At 39.3% G+C, this 21,613-nt stretch overlaps 2 protein-coding genes across 3 annotated transcripts in view; both read right to left on the bottom strand.

Annotated features, from left to right (window-relative positions):
- arhgef10la (Rho guanine nucleotide exchange factor (GEF) 10-like a) overlaps positions 1 to 17,376 on the bottom strand; it is a 96,220-nt gene extending 78,844 nt beyond the window's left edge. Inside the window, exons 1-5 of one of the 2 annotated variants that reach the window (XM_026348866.1) lie at positions 17,037 to 17,376; positions 9,500 to 9,781; positions 6,905 to 6,932; positions 2,049 to 2,206; positions 4 to 81 (exon numbers count right to left, since the gene is read on the bottom strand). In XM_026348866.1, coding sequence (XP_026204651.1) covers positions 4 to 81; positions 2,049 to 2,206; positions 6,905 to 6,932; positions 9,500 to 9,776 — 541 coding nt within the window. In that variant the 5' untranslated portion in view covers positions 9,777 to 9,781; positions 17,037 to 17,376. The remainder of the gene's footprint in view (positions 1 to 3; positions 82 to 2,048; positions 2,207 to 6,904; positions 6,933 to 9,499; positions 9,782 to 17,036) is intronic. The other variant, XM_026348865.1, reaches the window with a different exon arrangement.
- A 1,167-nt stretch (positions 17,377 to 18,543) lies between these two features.
- The window catches only part of chd5 (chromodomain helicase DNA binding protein 5), a 30,949-nt gene continuing 27,879 nt past the window's right edge, over positions 18,544 to 21,613 (bottom strand). The window contains exon 41 of the mRNA XM_026349940.1: positions 18,544 to 21,331. Within this exon, the coding sequence (XP_026205725.1) occupies positions 21,204 to 21,331 (128 nt within the window). The 3' untranslated portion in view covers positions 18,544 to 21,203. The remainder of the gene's footprint in view (positions 21,332 to 21,613) is intronic.

The following is a 21,613-nucleotide window of genomic DNA, read 5'->3' as shown; positions in this document are numbered from 1 at the left end:
AACCTTCATCAGGAGAGATGGGGTCCTCACATGGAACATCATCATAGATTACCTCCAAAGCCTCTGCAGTCTGTGACTCAGCTGCAGATAAGGCAGGCAAAGAAAAGCACCAACATCAAAGTAAACACACACTGTTTTTAAATGGAAAAATGCTAAAGTCTGTCTCTAGTTTTTATCCCCTTCTCTGTTTGATAGTTGCACCTCCTGATCCCCCTTTTACATTTCCCCTCTAAAAACAATACACACAAAGACTAGAAGGACACATCTCCAAACTACATTGCCTGAATCCTTGGGAAAGCAGAATACATCAAAGATGCCAGATCTTCTCGCCTCCAGTTGGGGAATGTACACAGCCTTTGAATATTTACATATTTATTGTATCATTTGAATTTAAAGGTCTTCTTCCTCAGGGAGATCTGACACATCGCTTGTGCATGTTGCCATAATGGTTTTGTCCATATGACGCAACATGATTATATCCAGCTTGTTTGAGATATTGACCCATTCTGTCTCCATGCTCGGCAGGATTTGTCATTAACTGCTTTGAGAGTGTTTCAGGCTAATTTAGCTCAGTGAGCTTTATTGATTTAGTTTTAAACAGCGATTTGTCTGCAACTTTCTGTTAAGCCCCGAACTGCAACAATCACTGTTTTCAATTAATCTGATTGGAGATGTGTATTCTGCCATGGATTATTCTGCTGAGTTTAGTCTAAAAAGTTAAATAACCTTGGACAAAATCCAGGAGATGAACAAAGATCCACTGTTTTTCTAAAAAAAAAGAGGATTAGCTACACTGACATTCTTTTTATACCTCATTCGCTTTCCTATGCTTGTGCATTCAGAAAGGAGCCAGAATAGAAAACAACTAGATTGAAGATTTCATTCTGACTATCAGTATATCTGCAAAGTGACTGGGCCTCCTGGGAACACGGCTTCTTGTTTAAAAAGTAGTGAACCAGAAGTTCATCATTGTGTTTTTTCCCTCCACTTTTATATATTTTCTCTACAGCAACACAATGACACCACAATAAACCCATTCATAGATCACACTGACACTGTAGACAATCCAAAAAAACATAACATAAAATGCATTATAAGTAAGTCCTAGCTGTTGCAAAAGTAAAAAAAAAAACATTTGCATTTCTGCAGAGGTGAACAGGAAATTCACATAAACATTAAACTAGACTGGTTAAATTTAATCATATTCTGTCTACATTAAAGAAAAATAGTCTTTGTCTTGTATTTTTTTATAATGTCTCAAGTGTAAAAACACAAATGTAACATTTCTTATCAATATCATCACAAAGTTGCTGTTTCGTGTTTTTTTTAACTCAGCTTGCTTTTATTCAATTTCGGAATCATAATTTTAGAGATCTAGAAAAGGGTTTTAATATAGTTTTATTATTCACTTTAAATATACCATATGCATTCGATATGAGAGGAGGACTGTGTGTGAAAATACATCAGAGAAGTGGGACATAAAAAATGTCATGCAGCATTGCAGGGCTTCTTTACATCTCTCATTTCTGAGCCACCTTCAAATAACGACAGCACTGCTGACTGAGTCAAAACCCAAAAGCAATTTTCCCTCATGGAAATGGTTCTCTATTGATCTTCATCCTGAATTAATTGGATCACGGGAAAGAATGTGCGCGCGTGTTTGTGCACATGCATGTCTATACATTTTGTGACTAGCCTCTTTCCCCATAGAAATCAATGCACCGTTAGATGACCGTGGAACTGTAATAGGGTGTTCTTGCCACTTTTGATGAAGGTCAAGAGACGACATGTGCAGCACTAACAAAGTACTGGTGCTCAATTTATATTGCCAGTGTCATTATGGTGTGGTCTATAGTACTGTTTACGCAACTCTGGAGCCCCAGTTGCTCTTCTATTAGATCTGTTTGCTATGTGAACACTATAATACATAGGTGGAATGAGACTGAATTTCAAGGCAAGTTTAGGTTTAATCTATTTGGTCTAAAATAGAACTCCTAATGTACAATTTAGGTGCATCACTTTCTTGTCAAAATAAGTTAGTTCCTTACCTTTAGAGATGTCTCTTAAGCCCGAGCTTTCCTTGACAGCTTCTTTGCTGTGGTCTCCTGAATCGTCTGGTGTCTCCTCAGCTGACGGCACCACAGAAAGTCCCTGAAGCTGCTCTCCCACATGTAGGGCTGAGATGTTGGGCTCTGCTGCTGCGGCCCTGGAAGGTACCCAAACATTAGTGCGATTAAACAAACACTGAGTGCTATGTGCCACATTATGAGTTAATTTCAGGGAGAGGAAGGGGAGGCAAAGTGACTGGAGATGGGCACTGAAATAGTTCAGTGTTATCAAAGCATGCAAATGCACACTCCCTAAGGTCTTGCTGATGTTATTACAATATTTTTCAGATACCTTTTTAGGAAGATAATTTTTCCATAATGGCAGTTATGTTTCACGGTCTTTCGTTTCCATGTTTATTTTAGTAAGCAGAGATATTTCACAAACCAACAAACCACCCAACCAAACATATTTCAGTGAGGTTTGGTAGAAGGTGAGGTAAGGTCAAGATGTCCAGGCAGTCTAAGTACAATTCATCTGAGACACAGGACATTTAGTGTAACTGAAAACATTAACATATAAAATAAACTAGATTTGTTTATGTTATTTTGTCACTAAGTGGTGTTAATAGTGACAATGTCAGCCGTGTGTGGGATACATTGTGCTGAATAACTTTTGCAAGGTTGTAAAAAATATACACACCTTCTGCTTGTTACTGGAGTTACATAACTTGCCCCTGAGCACTGTCAAATCATTATCTGTCATGCCTGCGGCTTACTATAATCACTGCTGGCTTTTTAAATGAAAACATGCGCTAAACCAACTATTAAAACAGAATCTGACATCACAGGGGAACATCTTGTTGACACAGCTATCACATGGCCTGTATTTATGTTACCAGTAAGAGACTGGTCTCCCCCACATGAGTGATAATATGACAGGATCCGGCATGTAGGAGAGTCTCTTCTACACTAATTAAATCTGTCCCTCAACTAAATACCTCAACAACACTCACAATGCCAGCAGTAGCAGCAGCAGCAGCCACTCACAGTGATGGGCAACTTGCAGACATCTATGACATTATTAAAAATAATAATTTGCCAGAAGCAGACATAGATACAAAAAATAACAGTAGGTAGTTTGTATCATTGGTTTTAATACACAGATTACTGATAGGCAGGTTTCACTTTGTCTTCTTCTTCGTTGTTAAGATAAATTTATTCCAGAAAAGCTTAACAATCAAATAATCCAATCTGGGCCCAAATTAAGAATTACAAATTACATGTTACATTACAATTTAATGTCATTCAATTTAATGGCCATCTAAACATTATGCAATATTAAAATAGTTTGTGTCATTCTCCCCATTGTGCTATCAAAGCTCAGCACATCTACAAGTATCTATAACATTGCTAACATGTCATATTAGAGCCACTGATAGCATCCATTTGCTTTTGTTGTGGTGTCAAGCTGAAAAAGACTGCACAGTATTAGTCTGCTGCATTCTCTGTGGTGCTGGATCATTTATCTCAATCTAAAACACAAAAATCATCTCCTCCCACATGAAAAAATAAAGAGCTATTTGTCAACACGTCTCACGACAAACTGATCTCTTGTCATTGAAAATGCTTCCATGAAAAAAAAAAAAAGAGTGGCGTGAGAACAATAGCAATATACAGCTCGTCTGTCTGACTGCATTCATTCGTGTCAAGTGCGAGTGATTTGAGCTGTGTAGCTATTGATCCTGGCGTATCTTTGCATACCCCTTCACAACTTATCTGCGCCTGTAACCCTTTTGAGTCATATAGCTCAAGGAGAGGAAGAAGGAATCATTTTTCAATGCAAATGACACAGCCTGGGGCAGAACACAACCAAATGTATAAGCTGCCTGAATGCAAATCCTACACTTCCTTCTGTTTCCGTTCCTTTTAGCTACTGTGCAAGGGCTCTGCTGAATGATATAGCTCTACCTGTTTTTCCCCAGTTTATCCTGGGCAAAGGTATTCTTTATAAATACAATGATGCATTGTGCTGACCATACAGATGAAGCTCAGTTTGTCGTCAGGTCATTAATCTCCTCCGTAAACAACTGCCCACTGCCTATCTCCAGTAGCCAAGACCTCCTTACGCTTACCCTGCTTTTGCCTTTTACCTTGTATCTCACTTGTAAGTTGCTTTGCAGAATGACTAAATGTAAACAGTAGAGAGGACTAAAGGATGTAGTGCATAACTCCTTGTTTTATTTACATGTTTGTTTTTAATATTATTTCAGTGTCGCCTTCTTTTTTGCCTTCACAGCACACCCAACTGACAAGTAAAGCAAGGTGAGGTGTCTTCAAAAAAATTAATAAATGAAAAAATAAACAACAAGGGCAAAAGTGTAAAGTTCTGCAAAGCTGCAAAAGGGCAAAAGGATGAAGGCAGACAAAAGTAGTTTGAAGTTATGTTATACTTTCTAAGGCTCTGAGTGTGTATATAAACCAGGTAAATACCATGTCATGGTATCTTTTGTTTTAATGTTATCATTGCAGGGGTGTTTAATGAAATCTGTCAAGAGACAGTCAAGAGTAAATGCTGGCATCAACCACTAAAACACACATAAAACTCACAGGAGAGAAATGCTGCCTTGAGCCTAATAGCTGCAACGAGCTGATGTGCTGTCATTGCAGTGTTAAGAAAAACCCATATTTCTGCAATAACAAGCGCAAAGTAATTTTGGTAATATTATTCTAAAGTTGCTGACAGATTTGGTAGATGTGCTGACAGTCCTAACACCATGATGGTGGAAAGTGCTATTGATAGCTCTTCTTTAAAAGGCAGACTATTGACTAAACCAAAGTGGAAATGTGCCCTCATCAGCAGAAATCATCCCTGCATGAGAAACTGCCAAGACCTCATTGTGACTCCACTGCACATCCACAAACATGCACACATGCACGCACTAACACACCATGGACAAAGCAGAAACGCACACACACGCTCACACCTGTGTACAAATACAGGCCCCCTCTTTTCAGCACAGGAAAGCCTACAGGAATCCAACCCCTGAAGTCAACGATCACTAGAGGTTTCTGAGCACACTTCCTACAAAGCACAGGTGGGGGGCCTCCCTAAACTCAGGGCCTCTTCTTTTTCTGGTCTGTTTTAGATCAGATGACATAGCAATCTCAACAACTCCACATGGAGCGTATGTCAGCATATGTTATAATCATGTGTGATAGTTTTATATTCTTGTATGTTTAGTTTGTTTACCACTATGTGGTGGTTCAAATCTAATTATATGTTCAGCTCCTATTCCAAATAATATAAAATTTACAGCTAGATTTACAGTTAGAAACTATATTTCAGTGTAGTTTATAATTTAAGTAATGAGGTTCTGACAGTTTAAGCCAATAAATAAGAGAGTTGAAAACTCCACAGCTCCAGGGCTGCAGTTCTGTAGGTGACCTAGACCGCTGACCTTTTTATGGAGGGCAACAGCTGCCTTAGAGGAATCAATAAATCATTTAATATATTATCAGTGGCTTTGCTGAGACCTTAAATCCAACTGTGCTCTTGATTGTGTGAAAGATGCTGACTGTATCAGAAACAATGGAGTCATTTCATTACACACCTCTTCTGTCAAAAATGTATTTTGATACCAAAGTTCACTTAAGTCAGCTCCTCCTGTATAAAAATATGCACTTTTTTTGAGGTTTGCACCTGATGTTTTCAGTTATTCTAGCTGATTAAGCCTCTGCTCAGACTAGAGGTAGGTGGGAATAATGTGAGGTCACCCCACTCCATGTGCTGACAAGAATTGTAATTGTATATATATAATTTGTCCCACCCTAACCTGTGTGCCAAATCAAACAGGACAGTCTGTCTGTGATAAACACCCACACAGTCCTGAATAGAGGTGTAATCTGCCAAAGTAAAGAGGGTCTTCTATGTGTATGCAAAGCGTTTGATATGTGCCCCCAACCAAAATACAATAAAAATGAATTTTAGTTTTTGGACAATGAAACAGAAATATTGTCTCAGTTGATAATTCAAGCACACCTCATTACAACAACTAATTACATTTGAACAATTCTGCCTATAGAAAACAGTTCTAAAGGCCATTCTTTCATGGCCAATATTTTCCCATATCGCTGCAGGACAAGTGCAGGTGTAATTAAAAGACAACATTAATTATGACTGCATTTTATTTAGCTGTGCCACTTCAAAATCCCTGGTATTGTATGGTAAATGCAGGCTCACTGAAATTGCTTATAGGGCCCATTAACTGAACAAAGCAATTAATGTTATTGTCTAAAACATAATGTCATCTGTCTTTTTCCAGCAATGAAATGCCTTGAAAAACATGTTAAGAAATTTATTTTCCTTCCACAGTATTGGGGTGCCAGAATAAATCTAAGAGACTGACACTTTAGAAACTTAAGCAATTGTATTTGCATGGCTATGCACTGATGGGATTACATAAAACATATATTTTGTAATTTTTCAAATTAAAATCATCTTACAACTGCTGACAGGAGTATACACAAGGCTCCTCCATAACATACTGTATGCATCATCATAAATTAGGAAATCCTGCTATCTCCCTCTAGAATTGCTACAGCAAGATCATGTTACACTTGACATTACCACTTGTCATTGTAGGTGTGACGTACCATCTGGCACCTAAATGTTGTACAAATAGATCAAGCGTAACTCCACAGTATCTCATATCCACTGTGGCGTGTTTGGATGGAGTGTAAGCATGACATTATCTCTGACATAATGACATATCACTGATGTGATGTGCTGTGGAGTTCACTTCCTCCACCCTTTAGTAATTTTCCCCATATTGTGACAAGATTCTGAGGCAACTTACCAGCTGGGTGAGTCACTAACTGGAACATCTGTCAAAATGAAGAAAACAACTATGAGACAAACTATTCCAAAGTTAAGAAAGCACATTTTTTAAAAATGACAAATGGAATTTTAATCACAATTTTAAAAAGAAAGTTTGAAACAGTGTGGATGTGTGTTGTAATTACTTTTCCTCACTTACTTCTCATATAGAGTAAAACCTTTTAAGAGCTACCATCAACCCATAATTCACATTTTCCTTCACAAAACAGGTCCGTGTTAAGATGATACAGTTGACAGTCTGTGATAATTAAGGTAGTGAAAACTGAAAACTGATTTGCGTGGTTGTGCTGTATTTCAAAGCCAAGCTGTGTACAAGAAAGGTGCTGTTAAACAAATGTCATGATGGATTTCCTTTAGATCCTACTATGTAAACTTGTGTCATGTAGTAAGGGAGGAATCCAAACCTCAGCTGCTCTTAGCCCTCAATTACATACCAGACCTCCACTATGCACCATTATCAAAGCCTCTCTGCCCAGTTCCCCTACGAATCCACACAGCCCACGGATTAGCACACATACATTACAAAAGCTAGAAAAATTATGGAGAGAATTACGCACTAATCACTTCTGCGTGCCCAATAGAACTTCTTCGAGACCTACATCTCCCTCTTTATCTTAACATGTAATTACCAGGGCCTGTTTGAAAGCATCAGGTGGTAAATATGTAACACTTGTATCAACATAACTTAAACCAATTAAGAGGAAAATTAACTCTGCTCTCTAATAGAGGTAAATGGAGATTAAAACCACATTCAATTGGCTGAAGATACTAACACAAGCACAGCTATCAGTAACTGATTGGTTTACAACAACTAAAGAAGAAGCAATTTAAATTTTATTAAATACTCCTTTTCCCACAGTGTGACCTACAGGTAGCTGCACAGTCTGGGTTGGTGTTAGTGCCGGTATCCTCTTCCACTGGCTAGAGAACCACCATAGAGCCACATCATTACATCACTGTATCTATCTATTCTTATGATTTATATGCAATGCTAGCAACAAGCACAGCATAAACAAGGAGAATACAAAAACTATGCTGAGTGAGACTTCTGCCTTTGCAAGCCTACAAAACCTGAAGAGCTAAATCAGGGACCAGCTCCAAACCAGCCTTGATAGAAACAAGTAGACAAGTGATTTACATTAATTCAATTCCCCTGATCTGCATATCCAATTTGTCAAATGTGCCAATGTAAAATCTCCACCTTTGTGTACCTTTCTATTTATTTGTACCCATTAATGCTTCTTTACTTCTACTTCACCGTTACATTTCAGATGTATTTCTTTACTCTACTTGTTTTTCTTAACAGTCTAACCTTGATTAGTGTTTTCACTTATTGTGCTGATTAGACCTCCATTTAATGCTAGATTATACTTTATCTCACTGAAATTCAGTGGCACTTGTGTTCACTTCACTGTTTTGGCCACTATAGTGTACAATGACTTTAGTATAGTAATTATTATTAGTAGTATATAATCACGATATTAGCTGAATGTAATTCAGTTGAAATACAACATGAGATATTCCTTATGGTCAATGCATGAGTCTTTATCCAATATTAATACAATGCAGTCTATAATGTAACATATAGGATTCTAACTAAATAATCTGAACCAGAGGAACCTGGTGTCATGTAAAATGCTTTAAAGAGTCTTATAGAAAGAACTGTGTTGTATTTAAACCTGTTTATCATGAAGCCAGAACCCTAATGTATGTTTAAATGTGTAAAGGCTCCCCACGACTAAATGTCTTCATGTGTCTGATGGTTTGCTTTAAACTACTCTACTGATGTGGACTACATATAAAGTTTCCCAGTATTTTAAGGACTGTAAGTATGTATTTTTATTTTGCATACATTTTAAACCACCATTACAAACCCACAGCCTACATTCATGTGTTCACTACATTAATGTGTTAGCTGAAGTCACCGAAGCTAAGCTAAAGCTAAAGCTAACTCTTAGTTAGCTAACTGTAAGAACCTTAAAGTTACAAACATGGTGACCAGTTAAGCCACAATGGTCTCACTTTCTGTTCATGTACATATAAATAAATAAATAAATAAGACAGAACTGATGTGTGACACAGTTTTGGAGCTGTGGAGTAAAATCCTGGACAAAGCTAACGTTAGCTACAAGCTATTAGCTAATTGCAGTTGTCAGTATCTTACCTCCAAACTGTAGACTGGCCACATGTTCTAACACTGATGTTTTAAAAGAGCTCAACTTCTCATATTTTCCGTGATGTTAAGCGATTGATTGTCTAGTTTTCTCCTTCTATACTCATTAAATTAGATATTAGCAGCAGCTGTTTGTTCTCTGTGTACAGCACCTTTAATAGAGCCCATTCTTTTTCTTAATCCAACTTTATTGATACTTGTTTGAACTGTGACAAATAAACAGAAATATCCACAAGTAGCCACTAAAAGAGAAATAACCTCCATAAAACATCCCCCAAGGTACACATAAAAACAAGCAATTACTTTTTAATTTAATTTAGGCTAATCAGTAATTGGTTGCCAATTAAATCCCAACTTCAATATTATAAAATGATGTGTTACCTGCTTTGGATGTTGAAGCTACATCCTTGGTGGGAATAAGATCCTGTCCAGCAGGAGGTGAAGTTTTTAAAAGTTGTGCTCCAGCTGTGACTGATTCACTGTGTGTTGTCTCACTGTCCACGTTTTTTGACTCTTGGACACATCTGGTAGAGTCACTGCCTTCACCGTCCTGAGGTTTGTCCTCATCTGAACTGTCCTCAAATACAAACTCTTCCCCTTGCTCCTCATCATCCTCCTCTTCGTCCTTCAGTGGTGGCTGAGACGTCACAGTAGACATGATTTCTGAAGAGGAGAAAAAACATTTTTAATTGTCTTACTGAATTAAAAGCGACACCTTTGATAAAAAATGATTTATATTAAACTTTAATTTGAAAATATTGAAAAAGATAGGGCTACATTAGGCTTTGAATTATAGAACTAATCTTCTATAATAATAAAATAAAGATAATGTTTTTCTTTCCTCTAGGATTTAAGCAAAAATATGATAAAACCACTTTATTTCCTCTTCCATTCATCTGATAATAAACTGCACTTAATATTTTTTATTAAGTTATTGCTTGTAGCCTATTGTACTATTTCCAGAGCATTAACAATATAAAACTTTGGTTTTAACTTTGATGAAGTGTTTTATTATTAATTTATTTTAAAAAGTTTTCGCATTGTTATTATAAGTTATTGTGTGTAGATTGATGGAAAAAAACATTATTCATTTTAGGATACATTCGCAACACAGTGCATCTTTTCTGTAGTGACCTTTTTTCCATTTTAAACAATAATAAGAGCAGCCGAGATGTTTTCTGAAGAAATATTAAAAATAGCTGCAACAGTTCAGACAGACATTAACAGCCAACATGTGTTTCACTGTGATTTTAGGCTTGTGTTACTTCCTCAACAAATCACTGTGAATGTAAAGTGTCAGCAGTAATCATGGTAATTAGATTGTTGTTAGCATATTTTCAAAATAAAATGTAAATACCTTATGACTCACATGTCCCTAAGGTATTAAATTGCTGAATACTTTTTTTTAAGGTGGGGATTTTGTATGACGTGCAGGTTCTGTTTCCCTACATGTTAATCCACCTATTCTGAACCTAGCATCTGCTTTGCATTTTAAACTGAACAGCTTCCAGTGTGGCGACGTTGCTGGACCTCACAGGGCAGTTTGTCTGGCCCCTTTGGGAGGATGACTATGTAGAGTAGAGGCAGCTGAACACAAGCCATTTGCATGAAAACAGAAAAACCCTGAAACATGCTGCCTGTGGATTGTAAAACTCATTGTCAGCACTTCTTGTTTAACCTGGATGCAACTGCTGTCATGATGTCAGTTATGGCTCTCATTATGTTTTACTACCGCTTGCTGACAACTCTGTTTGGACATGATTTTGATTTGTAGGTACAGTTGTTCAGTAACAGCGACACAATTGAATCCTGAACTACCACCTGCAGTCTAATGATAGTGAAAGTGCAGTGTTTTATAGAGAAAACATTTACAATTAGTTATGACAGACGGTTTTATCCAAAGCGACTTACAAGTGAGGTACAAAGTGAGCAAAATATCCAAGCCAAGTAGAAGAAGTTCAAAGTAAAGTGCTCTAAGAAGAACTTTCAGTTTCATGGGGTATTAATTGTTAGTTTTTCTTGTTTTGTTTTAAATAAAACTCTTTTGATTTAAGTGCAGATAACGATTCAAAAGAGTTCTGTTTTCAGCAAGTTTTTGAAAATTGAGAGTGAGGCAGCTGAAGTGGGTATAGGTCGTTCCACCATCGTGGAACCACTGAGCGGAACCGTTTTTCCTGGGTTCTTTTGAGGTGAGGTGAGTGAACCACAGGAAAAACAGCTTTGCCTTCTTCAGAAATCAGTTCTCGGCCTGTTTGCATTACCGTACACCAGTGCAGCCTTTGGAACCAGTCACCTCCTCTGTACCACAAACACAGTTTCTCCAGTCGGCCCACTTGTTGGTCAAATCAACAATGACTCCTTTGTGGACTGGAAACTTCTGCTCGGCCTCAGAAAGGATTGTTTCTACATTCATCACTGCACCACTGATTAGCTCACGGGTCATTTGGGCCATATACTGTAGCTGTGCAATGTAAGGTATGGTTCAGATGGTAATTTTATCAGGAGAAAGCAGCTTCCTGTTTGAAGATATAATTCATATTTGTGGATAATTACAAACAAACAAGACAGCTGATGTCTTGATTAAACGTTATTAATACAAAACCGGAGCCCAAATGTTTGTTTTTTGTTTCGTTTTGTTTTTTACTTAAAACCCCTCCTCAGACTCAAAATGACAGGTATTGAACACATTTCTTTGAGGGAAGGCATTTGGACAAGCCATCAAACAGACTCCAGCTTAGAAAAATAAAGAGCCTCGGGAGTGCTGCTGTGTGAAAGCTATTCTTGTGGGGAAAATAAGATACATCACAGAATAGAGATGAAACCAACTCCTACACACCCTGTCCCTGACCTACATAGAGCTCTGAAAACTCTCCCACTGTGTACCAAATGCGGTAATGAGTGGAGGGATACAGGGGAAAGTGAGGTATGTGTACACTTTCATGGGATCTATGGCACACTAGGTCACACATTTGCAGTCTAGCTTGTAGATGAAAACTTTAAATGCTGCAATATTGTTATTGCTTTATAAGTAGCACTTCTTGGATTCGCAGGTTTTTGTGTTTTTTGTATTTGGATTTTCTCCACTTTCTTTCCACTTAGTTTGTACAATCTCCAGATTACTGAGTTGGATCTTGTGGGCACTTGGCATCAGATTTATGTTGGCTCATTCCACCGCAGCTCCTTATTTTACTTTCCCTTATTCCACAAAGTAGTAAAATAGATGCAACATGCTTTAAAAAATAAAATAGAAAGATAAAAAAAAGACTTTTCCAACAATATTTAACCCAAATTAAAGCTTTCAGTTGGGATATTTCTAAAATGCTACGATACATATTTAATTTCTCCCACTGATTTACAGAGAGCTATGTTTGACCAGCTGCAGACAAACCAATCAGGTATATCAACAGACGAATGCAGAGCACAGCCGCCGCTGATGCCTGAATAAACAGCCTAGGAAAATCTAACAAAACGTAACCAAGAGCACTGCAACTTTAGGGTTTTCCTTAACGGAAAATGGCACACTAACACTCACAGCGACGAGAGACCAGCGAACCCCTGACAACAACAAATAGTGCCAGGCACGGATGATCTGCCTCTCACACCCATTCCTTCATCAGCTTCCCAGAGGACTTCCTATCAAGAGATACAGTACAAATGAGACTCTGCCAATTTAGGAACGACAAACAGCTCCTTGAGAACAGACGGAATATGTCTTTCTTTGGCTGTCAAAAGGCATAACAATCTGAGTGGGAGGCTGTTCACAGACATTTGTGGATTTCATGGATTCGCTTAAACATAACTCTACCAAAGATTTCTGAACACAGGGGAAGCTAAGCCTACTGCATTATATATACTGAATGTTATGAATATTTAAAATTTCACTTGTGAAATGAATTTCTGAACACTGTGTGCCAAAGGCCATGGAGAAAACCATATCACACTGCAAACACCACATGATAAGAATGTTATCTGCGCTTATTTGAGATAGTTTATTCCTCCAGCACTCTCCTTGCAGTTTGTCATCACGTTGCCACTGTCAAGACGTTCAGGGACATATTGTTAATTCGGGAGCCAGTCTGGCCTTCACATGCCCTCTGCAGTAGAGAGCAGCTCCACTACTGTTGCTCCTGAACTGCAGTGATGTGCTGGTGGTGTCGTGTTAGTCAAGGACACAGTAGGAGTCACCTCCACCTCCTATCTGCCATTTGTACACACAGCGCCATGGTGTACTGGACTCGTGTGTGTGTGTGTGTGTGTGTGTGTGTGTGTGTGTGTGTGTGTGTGTTCTATGCTGTACAAATATTAAACAGAGATAGGAATGTTCTGAATGTGTTGGCCACACAATGCTTTTTATTTATCAGGAGGAATACTTTAAAAATCTATGATATAAAATACATATGTGCCCAGATAAGAAGTTAGTGCATCACATGCCACAGATGGTAAATCCTAAATGTAATGTACTGTTTATGCAGAGACTTGACAGGACTGTTGCTTACTGCACACTAGTGTTGGTATTTCTGAATTGCACTCTTCCCTTTTCCCACCTACTTGTATTTTCAGCTACATCATCAAAACATTTTTACTTGTATTTAACAATTTATTAAGGGAAGTTCATACTCTACATCTTTACCATGATGATCCTATCCTATCCACTAGATGACTCTACTGTGTCATCATGTGGCATTTCTTCCTGTCTCTCTTACATCTCTGCTTGGGTCAGAGATCAATCTTCAGTCAACATAGGTTTACTGACCACATCTCCACCTTATGCACATTTATTCTCCACAGTATCTGAACATCTGAAACCAACTTTTCTAAATATGCTATTCTACTCCTTGTCATGTCTCGCATCTCAACTACTACAATGTCCTACTAACAAGACTACCAGCATGGCCTTCAAACCTTGATCAGCAAAAAAGCACACAGGTCACAGCACTTTCTATATCATTGCACTGCCTTCCAGTTACTTTCTACATCAGGTTCAAAGTTCAGACACTCACAGAGTGGTCAGCTCAACAGGACCTACCTGAACATCCTCATCCATGTCTACAATCCATCCTACCCACCTTTCCTCTGCCAACAAACGTGTCAGGGGGTCCCTACACTATACAGAAAAAGATCCCAAGCAAGTTCCCCACTATACAAAAAGCTACTGAAGATGGTTGTTAGAAATTATTTAAAGTTATGGCATGTTGAGATCTGTGTGGAATTTGCAGGGGTTCTTAGTCACCTTGCTATTCAAATGTCTGACTTAACTCATCCCTATCAGGTATTTTAATTATACATTTTTATACTGTGCACATGGTATTTCAAGCACTTTATTCCAGCTTATTGTGTTTTTGGCTGCTGATTTAACCTGCTTATTAACACTGTCAGCAGTTAGCACTGCAGCAGTGGCTGTGAAACACACCCTGTGGAGACAATTAAGGAACTTTAAACTCTTTAACACCTTTGATTGCAGCAATGAACTGAAATATCTTGACCCAGCTTTGTGTCATGAGTCAGTCAAATCTGAACACACAGCGCCGATACACATGTTTTTAGACTCTGTGAAACTTAAACTACAGGATATCGTTCACAATGCCCATCACAAACGGCGTCCCACTTAAAAACCTCTGCCCTAATGCAGCTAACACAGAGACGGGCTGTCCCTGTCTGGGACAGCCCCGCTTCCAAGTCCAAGTTAGGTGTGGTTGTTTCCTTATACTTGACACAGGGCCACAGACTTTAGTAATAGGTTTAGTAATCCCTTTAACATCACGTCATCTGTGAGTGAAAAATCAGCAGACTCCTCCTTTACTTAACAGCATTTTATTAACTCAGTTTCATATTTGTTCACTATAAAGAAAATAAACACAATCTAAGAAATGTTGTCTCACTTTCACAGAAGTCCAGTGTTCCCTCATTTCAAATCTAACTAAATGTGTTTTTGATGATGATTAGAGGTTGTTTAATTTTTGTAGTAAGTAAGTAGTTTAAACATCATTGTGCAGGTCTAGCACTAGTTCATACTGTAAATAAGGTTTCTGCAGAAATATAAACTGTTCTGTTGAGATTCAAGGAGAGAACAACTTCAGAAACTTTATATCTGAGAACATCCATTTATTTTGTATCTGCACTTCAAAGTACCTGAAACTTCTCCCTTTTCAAGTGAAGTAAAAGTAACAGCAAATACTCGTGTAAAGTACAAGTACGGAACTTAAACTTGTACTAAAGTGAAGTAGTAGTTGTGAGTAGTTACCTACCACCTCTAATGATGTTTTACTGATTTGTCATTTCATTGATTTGAGTTGAATCTCCAGGATGAAGCTTCCTGTGAGTGCTCACTAGATGTCAGTCATCTCCGCCTTGTTCAGCCTGATCTTGCTCTAGGTAGGACAACAGTATAACTACAAGAGCTGCACACATACAGGAGATCTAAAATGTCAGATATCTCTAGCAGGTGCAGTGACCACGTCTTTGATTTCCACAGTCACTTGTTGCCTTTGTGTTTGTCTGATGTTAGTTATTGTGCAGCTTCAGCTAGGGAGGATTCAACTATCAGTGCAAAACAGCAGGGGCTGCTCGGTGGATGTGCCAGTCAAATCAGATATCACATTTTAATGCAGAAACCACGAAATTCCAAAAGGTTCACATACTTTTTCAAGCCACAGTATAAAAATAGAGTCCTGAATAAAAGTTTCTCCCCAGGATGTGTCATACAATGCTTTTAATGCTGGCCAAATGAAACTTTCCCTCCATAAGCTCAGAGTGAAGAGACTAGTTCATTCATAGATGGGTGTGGTTGACTTGTTTTGGCCTTGGACTCTACAGGAAATGTGCTTGGGTGACATGATTCAAGCAAAACAACAAATACCATAGATAAGCTTCAACTTACAAACATCAGTGAATTCTTCCCACTGGTTAATTATCTGGTATTCCCACAGGGATGTGTAATACCATACACTAGTAAACAGTTGGCAGGCGTGTCGCCTCTATCAAATGACTAATTGTACACCAAGGCCTTGCATGTATACATATGATTGCATGAGTATTTGTGGGTCAATGTGTGGCAAAAGGGAGAAGGGTCCCATTGATAGTGTAGTCTTTGTGGTAGTTTCAGGCCATGCATGCATGGATTGTGAAAGTCTGTTGAAAGTGCCGGTCTGTGACTAAACAGAAAACAATCTGATCAGTGAGTCTGTGGAGTTTCTGTAAAAAAAGGCTCTTGGACATCCGGCAGAAGTGAGACAGAAACAGAGCCCTAGCTCAAAATGCAAATGACTTGGTCAGAGGTCCCCTAGCCACCCCCTCACCCCTCACCCCTCTGTCTCCCCCCTCTATTCTGCTGGGTATAGAAGCAGCATGAAATCCATCCTGGGAGGGGGTATTGTACTCTGAGAAGCAACCGTCAAACTGAAATCGTTAGGGCCAGGCCGGGGCCGGGGATTCTCTTTTTATAGCCCGGGGTTGTGGGAGAGCTGTGCGGTGCTGCTGACAAACAGCCGGCCAGAGGTGTGTGTGTGTGGGATGAGTGGCCGGCCTTTCACCCATCCTTCCTGGTATCTGTCTCAGGAACTGCTGCTATCATAACAAGGCCTTGCTCTGCAGCCCCACCGGCTCTGTGAAGCAGGCTCACGTTTAATCGTCCGTGATGGTATGCACTCTGCCACACGCTTGTCTGCCGTTCCCATCCTCTCCTCTCCTGCGCCTGCACCGTCCTTGTCCTCTCAGCTGCCCCTACAGCTTTCACACTGAGAGACAGAGAAGCACGAAACGAGCACACCCACCCCCCAACTCCACTCCATCAATGGCCCCCTTGGACAAAGCTGCTGTATTTGCCACATGCTAACCACTGAGCTGAGAGTGAGGAAAGAGAAAGAGCAGAGACAGAGAGAGGGACAGTGTTTGGAGGACAACAAATAGATACGCCTCTCACCTCCTTGTCCTCAGCAGTGTGTCCTCCGAGAAGCTTCAGGCACTACAATCCATGTAACCTCCCTACACTGTGAGTTTTTGCCACACTGCTGGGTGCAGCCCACTCATCTCTCTAGTCCCCTGCGAGGGCTGCAAGTGGCTCAACACAGACTGGAATTCTGTGCTGTTTACTTTCCCACAACTTCTCCCGTGCACCGTGTGCACTAGCAGCTCAAGATGAGGTAACCCTCTCTCCTCCCTCCTCTCTCTGTGGTTCTGTTCCTCCCTCTATCTCCCCCCCTCTCTATGGCTCTCTTTTTTAGATGGGTCCTTTCCCCCCACTCAGCCCCTCCAGCCTCATTCTGTCTTTTCTTTGCGTCTCTCCCTCCTCCCACTGCTCAGACCCCTGCTGCTGCTCAGACAGCAGCACAAAGCAGAGTGAGGGCTCTTAACCACAGCCGGCCAATGGCAGAGTGACAAAGTCAAGCATGCAGCCAATAACAAGCCTAGGGGGCGGCATTTGTACCAATAGTGAGAGACGTTCAGAGCAAATGGGCTGGACAAAAGGAATTACAACGCTGTCTAACATCACTTCCGTTTAACACTGAAGGTGCATCCTCACACTACTGAGTTTGTCATTAATAGCTGATAGGGAAACTAAATATGTTCTTATTTAGTTCTAGATATGAAAGGGAACTGGGGAAGTTCCTGGCATGTAAAAGGAACAAAATGCCACCCTCCACTCAGTTCTCAGTTAAGCCTGAACATTAAATCCCTGCATGTGGATGTAGACCAGATGCGTTCCTGTTTATAGTGCAGTCCCACCCAGTCATGCCCTCAGGGTTAAGCTCTACAGCCACTTCAACATTTAATCATGTTTAGTTAGGAGCCATATAAACTGGAACAATACCTGAAATACAAGTGAACTGATTGTCACCAGCAAAATAACACAGTGTCTGTCACATTGTATGTTCAGTTTTTGTATCAGAGTATAAACACTGGCTGTTGTGTGTATCTTTCTAAAAGATGCAGCCGTTTGAACATAATCTGTTTGTCTATTTAATTATCCTCTCAGTGTGAGCTCAGTTTATTACTTTGAGTTACACATTGGTCAAAGTACTACTTTAGTTATTTCATCTTTTGATTTCTAACACTGCATTACTCATTGACGTATGTGGATACACTGCAGCTACCTGTGACCTGTACAGTAGGCTCATAGCATGTATCTAATCTTGTAGGGTGTCAGTGTGGTGAGTTTCAGATTCTTGAACACATGCAAACAAATCCTTTTTACCTAGCACAACACATGCATTCAGAAAAATACGCCTACAATACCAAAATCTAAATGACCTCTGTCAGTGCTATACTGTATATGTTTTCATATGTTATATTCTTTTTATGATTACTGGCTCATTAACATGCTACAAGACTGCACAATGAATTAAATTAGATTAAAATTATTATACAGAAATGAATAGTGAAGTACTTACATTTCCATAAATTCCACAGTGTTACAGTTGTCCAGAAGATTTATTAAAACACGTTGAACAAATACACAGAATACAAATAAAAAGATGACAATTCACTTTTTCATTCAATTGCTATACAGCACAAATATTAGAACCATAACACTGCTTGGAGCTCATTGTCTGTAAATGCTTGATACACGAACACCTCCCCAAAGTGAACCGCCACATCATACGCTTCACATGCTGTGCATTCACTGCAACAATGATGCCTTTAATCAGGGTCTTTTGGTAGCTTTTGAAGCCACATTAATAAGCATGTACATACATTGTTAACATATTTATAATATTAGACTGAAGCCTTTTTTTTCCTAACAGACATTACATTCATACCGACTTCAGTTTGATTGCATTTCATTGGAGTATTGTGTGTTTAACATCATCACTCCAGAGGAAAAAGACATGATTTTGATTGATGAGCACATACGGTGCACACTGCAGTTCAATGGCAACACCATCCAGCAGACATTCATCTTTTTCAGTTTGATACATAAATCTATATGAGAAGGACTTTCTCTGAAAAATCTTTCAAGTATTTACATTTTTCTGAGGTTCTATCTGTCAAGCAACCTAATACATGTCATGGTCAAGTAACTGATGGCATAAACAGGAACACCGTGAACGAAACAGCACTGATTAACACTGACAAATAATATCACAAAAACAGATATGATGCACTTCAAGGCTTTCAAAATGAGTCTGATGACGTTTTGTAACTCAATTTTAATTCTAGGTTAAAGCATCTTGGAGAGATGAGGGGCGATGAGTTTGCAGTGACAAAGGGGTCATGAGAGAGCACCTCAGGACAATCATTTAGAATTGAGTAACAAAATCCACTCACCACCTCTGTACAACACTACCTCTTCAATTTATATCAGTCCAATTACAATCAGAATCCCAACAATGTCAAATAAGTGCTGTTGCAGTAGCAATAATAATACAAACAGGTAATGCCACTCATCTTTGGAGAAAGAAAAAAAACAAACAATTATGACAACAACAATTTGTCCAAACATTCAAGCAATGCCTTCATAGAAAAGGAAATGTAATAAGCTTGAGTTTATAAAAGATTGTTTTACTTAGTGGACAGCCACTTTAGCGCATAATTATAGTAGATGTGCTGTAATGGACTGACACTACCGTGCCTTCATAAGTGAAGAAGCTGGAGGTGAAGACGTTATCTGAAGAGTAATGTTGTGCAACATCGGTCCTTAAAAGCTGATTTACAGAGAATATTCCTTCAAATGTGGCGTCAGACTGTGACATCATCGATTACAATCTTTACCTGTGTGGAGGAAATTCACTGCATCACAGAACAAATCCTGCAGGATGAATTTCTTTAAAGACACTAAATGACCAAGTACGTTTCGCTTTAGCTTAACATAAAGAGCAGAAAACAAAAGCTAGACTTAAGGTAACATTGTGTCATACGCACATATGTTCTTATTTAGTTCTAACGATGAAAAGGGAACTGGGGAAGTTCCTGGCATGTAAAAGGAACAAAATGCCACCCTCCACTCAGTTCTCAGTCAGGCCTGAACGTTAAAGCCCTGCGTGTGGATGTAGACCAGATGCGTTCCTGTTTATAGTGCAGTCCCACCGGTCGTGGCCCCAGGGTTAAGCTCTACAGCCACTACTAACATTCAAATATAGAAAGAATCACAAATATTGTACCTTACACAGAAATACACAGTCTTCTCTGAAAAGCATTAAAAATCATTTTTGCCTCTTCCACGTTTTCTTCTGCTCTGCCCGATCTTCATATATGATACCAAGCCATGGCTTCTGATTTCGTCCATGTATGAATACATATTTCACTATGATTAGACCTATGTGAGGTAAAATAATCAGCAGTCTCTGTGTATATACAGTACAAGAGGCCAACCCCCACAGGTGCTGCAGTCAAATGTGTCTGCAGGTTTGGAAGAAATGACTTTCTCCACATGACCAGTGGGTGGCAGTCTTTAGAGGATTCAGTAAGGACTGTCCAGGTACTGCATACATGATAAAAGTTTTTGATGCTTTCAAACTGGTTATTACATAAATGACAACGACATATTCATTTAAAGTAACAATATTAGCCATCAGAAAAAAAAACAATCAGTCAAACTATGACTGAAGACGTCCTCGACTCCATTCGATCCTCTTCACAGGAAAAAAAAGCTCCAGTGGGGCACAGTCACAGTGAACAGTGAGTAGGCAGATGGATAAAAGCAACAGGGCGCAAGTGGAATGAAAAAGTCGAGGTTGGCACAAACAAAACACGTTCCAAGATTCGAATGAGTGCCAATCAGTACTGCCAACTTGCTTGAGTTCTGCCTTGTAGTGCAGGCCTGGAACAAACACCCTCTCTCTCAGAAACGCTGCTCCTTCTTCCCTCCTAAACCTCGGCTCTCCGGCACAGGGTAGCAAAATGAAATATCTACTTAAATACTTGTACAGGATCATCGAAGGATAAAAGTGCAATTGTAACGATAGGTATATCTGCCTTAATCAAAAAGTTTAATCGCCTTATCTGTAGACAGCAGAGAGCTTGATTTCGAGTGTGAGTCAGGAAGGAGCAGGAGAAAGAGGAGGATGTGGTGGAGGAGGTGGGCTGCTGTGATCCATACAGTTTCCATCCCTGGGAAGTTCTGACCGCAGGTCAGTGTTACAGAGCGGGCCTAGTCTTCAATGCAGATGACATCAGTAGGTTTGCCGGACTTGAGGTCGGGCGTGGCCACGTCTCTCAAGGAGTCAAGTGACTTCTTGTCCAGATGGCTTGTGGGGGGCGGGGGCCCATTAGAAGACACTACAGAGGACAGAGAGTGAATGTTTAGCAGTGCAGTGTTGTGCAGTTGTCTCTGTGAAACCTTTACTTAGCACAGTAACGTCAGCATCGATTATCATCCGAGGCAAAAATGTGCACACACATAAAAATTTGTGCAACTAAACTAAATCAGAGCATCAGGTTGTAAACTGTGATGGATGTCTACAGTGGACAGTTTGAATAATTATTTCACTGTTAAAATTAAAACAAGTCAAATCTATTAAATATATTGTGGAACTTTTCCTGTACTTTAAATAAAAATGT

The sequence above is a fragment of the Anabas testudineus genome, chromosome 5, assembly GCF_900324465.2.
Source record: "Anabas testudineus chromosome 5, fAnaTes1.2, whole genome shotgun sequence".
Taxonomy (NCBI): domain Eukaryota; kingdom Metazoa; phylum Chordata; class Actinopteri; order Anabantiformes; family Anabantidae; genus Anabas; species Anabas testudineus.
Note: the sequence above shows the minus strand (reverse complement) of the source record. Positions and strands in the feature narration are given on the sequence as shown.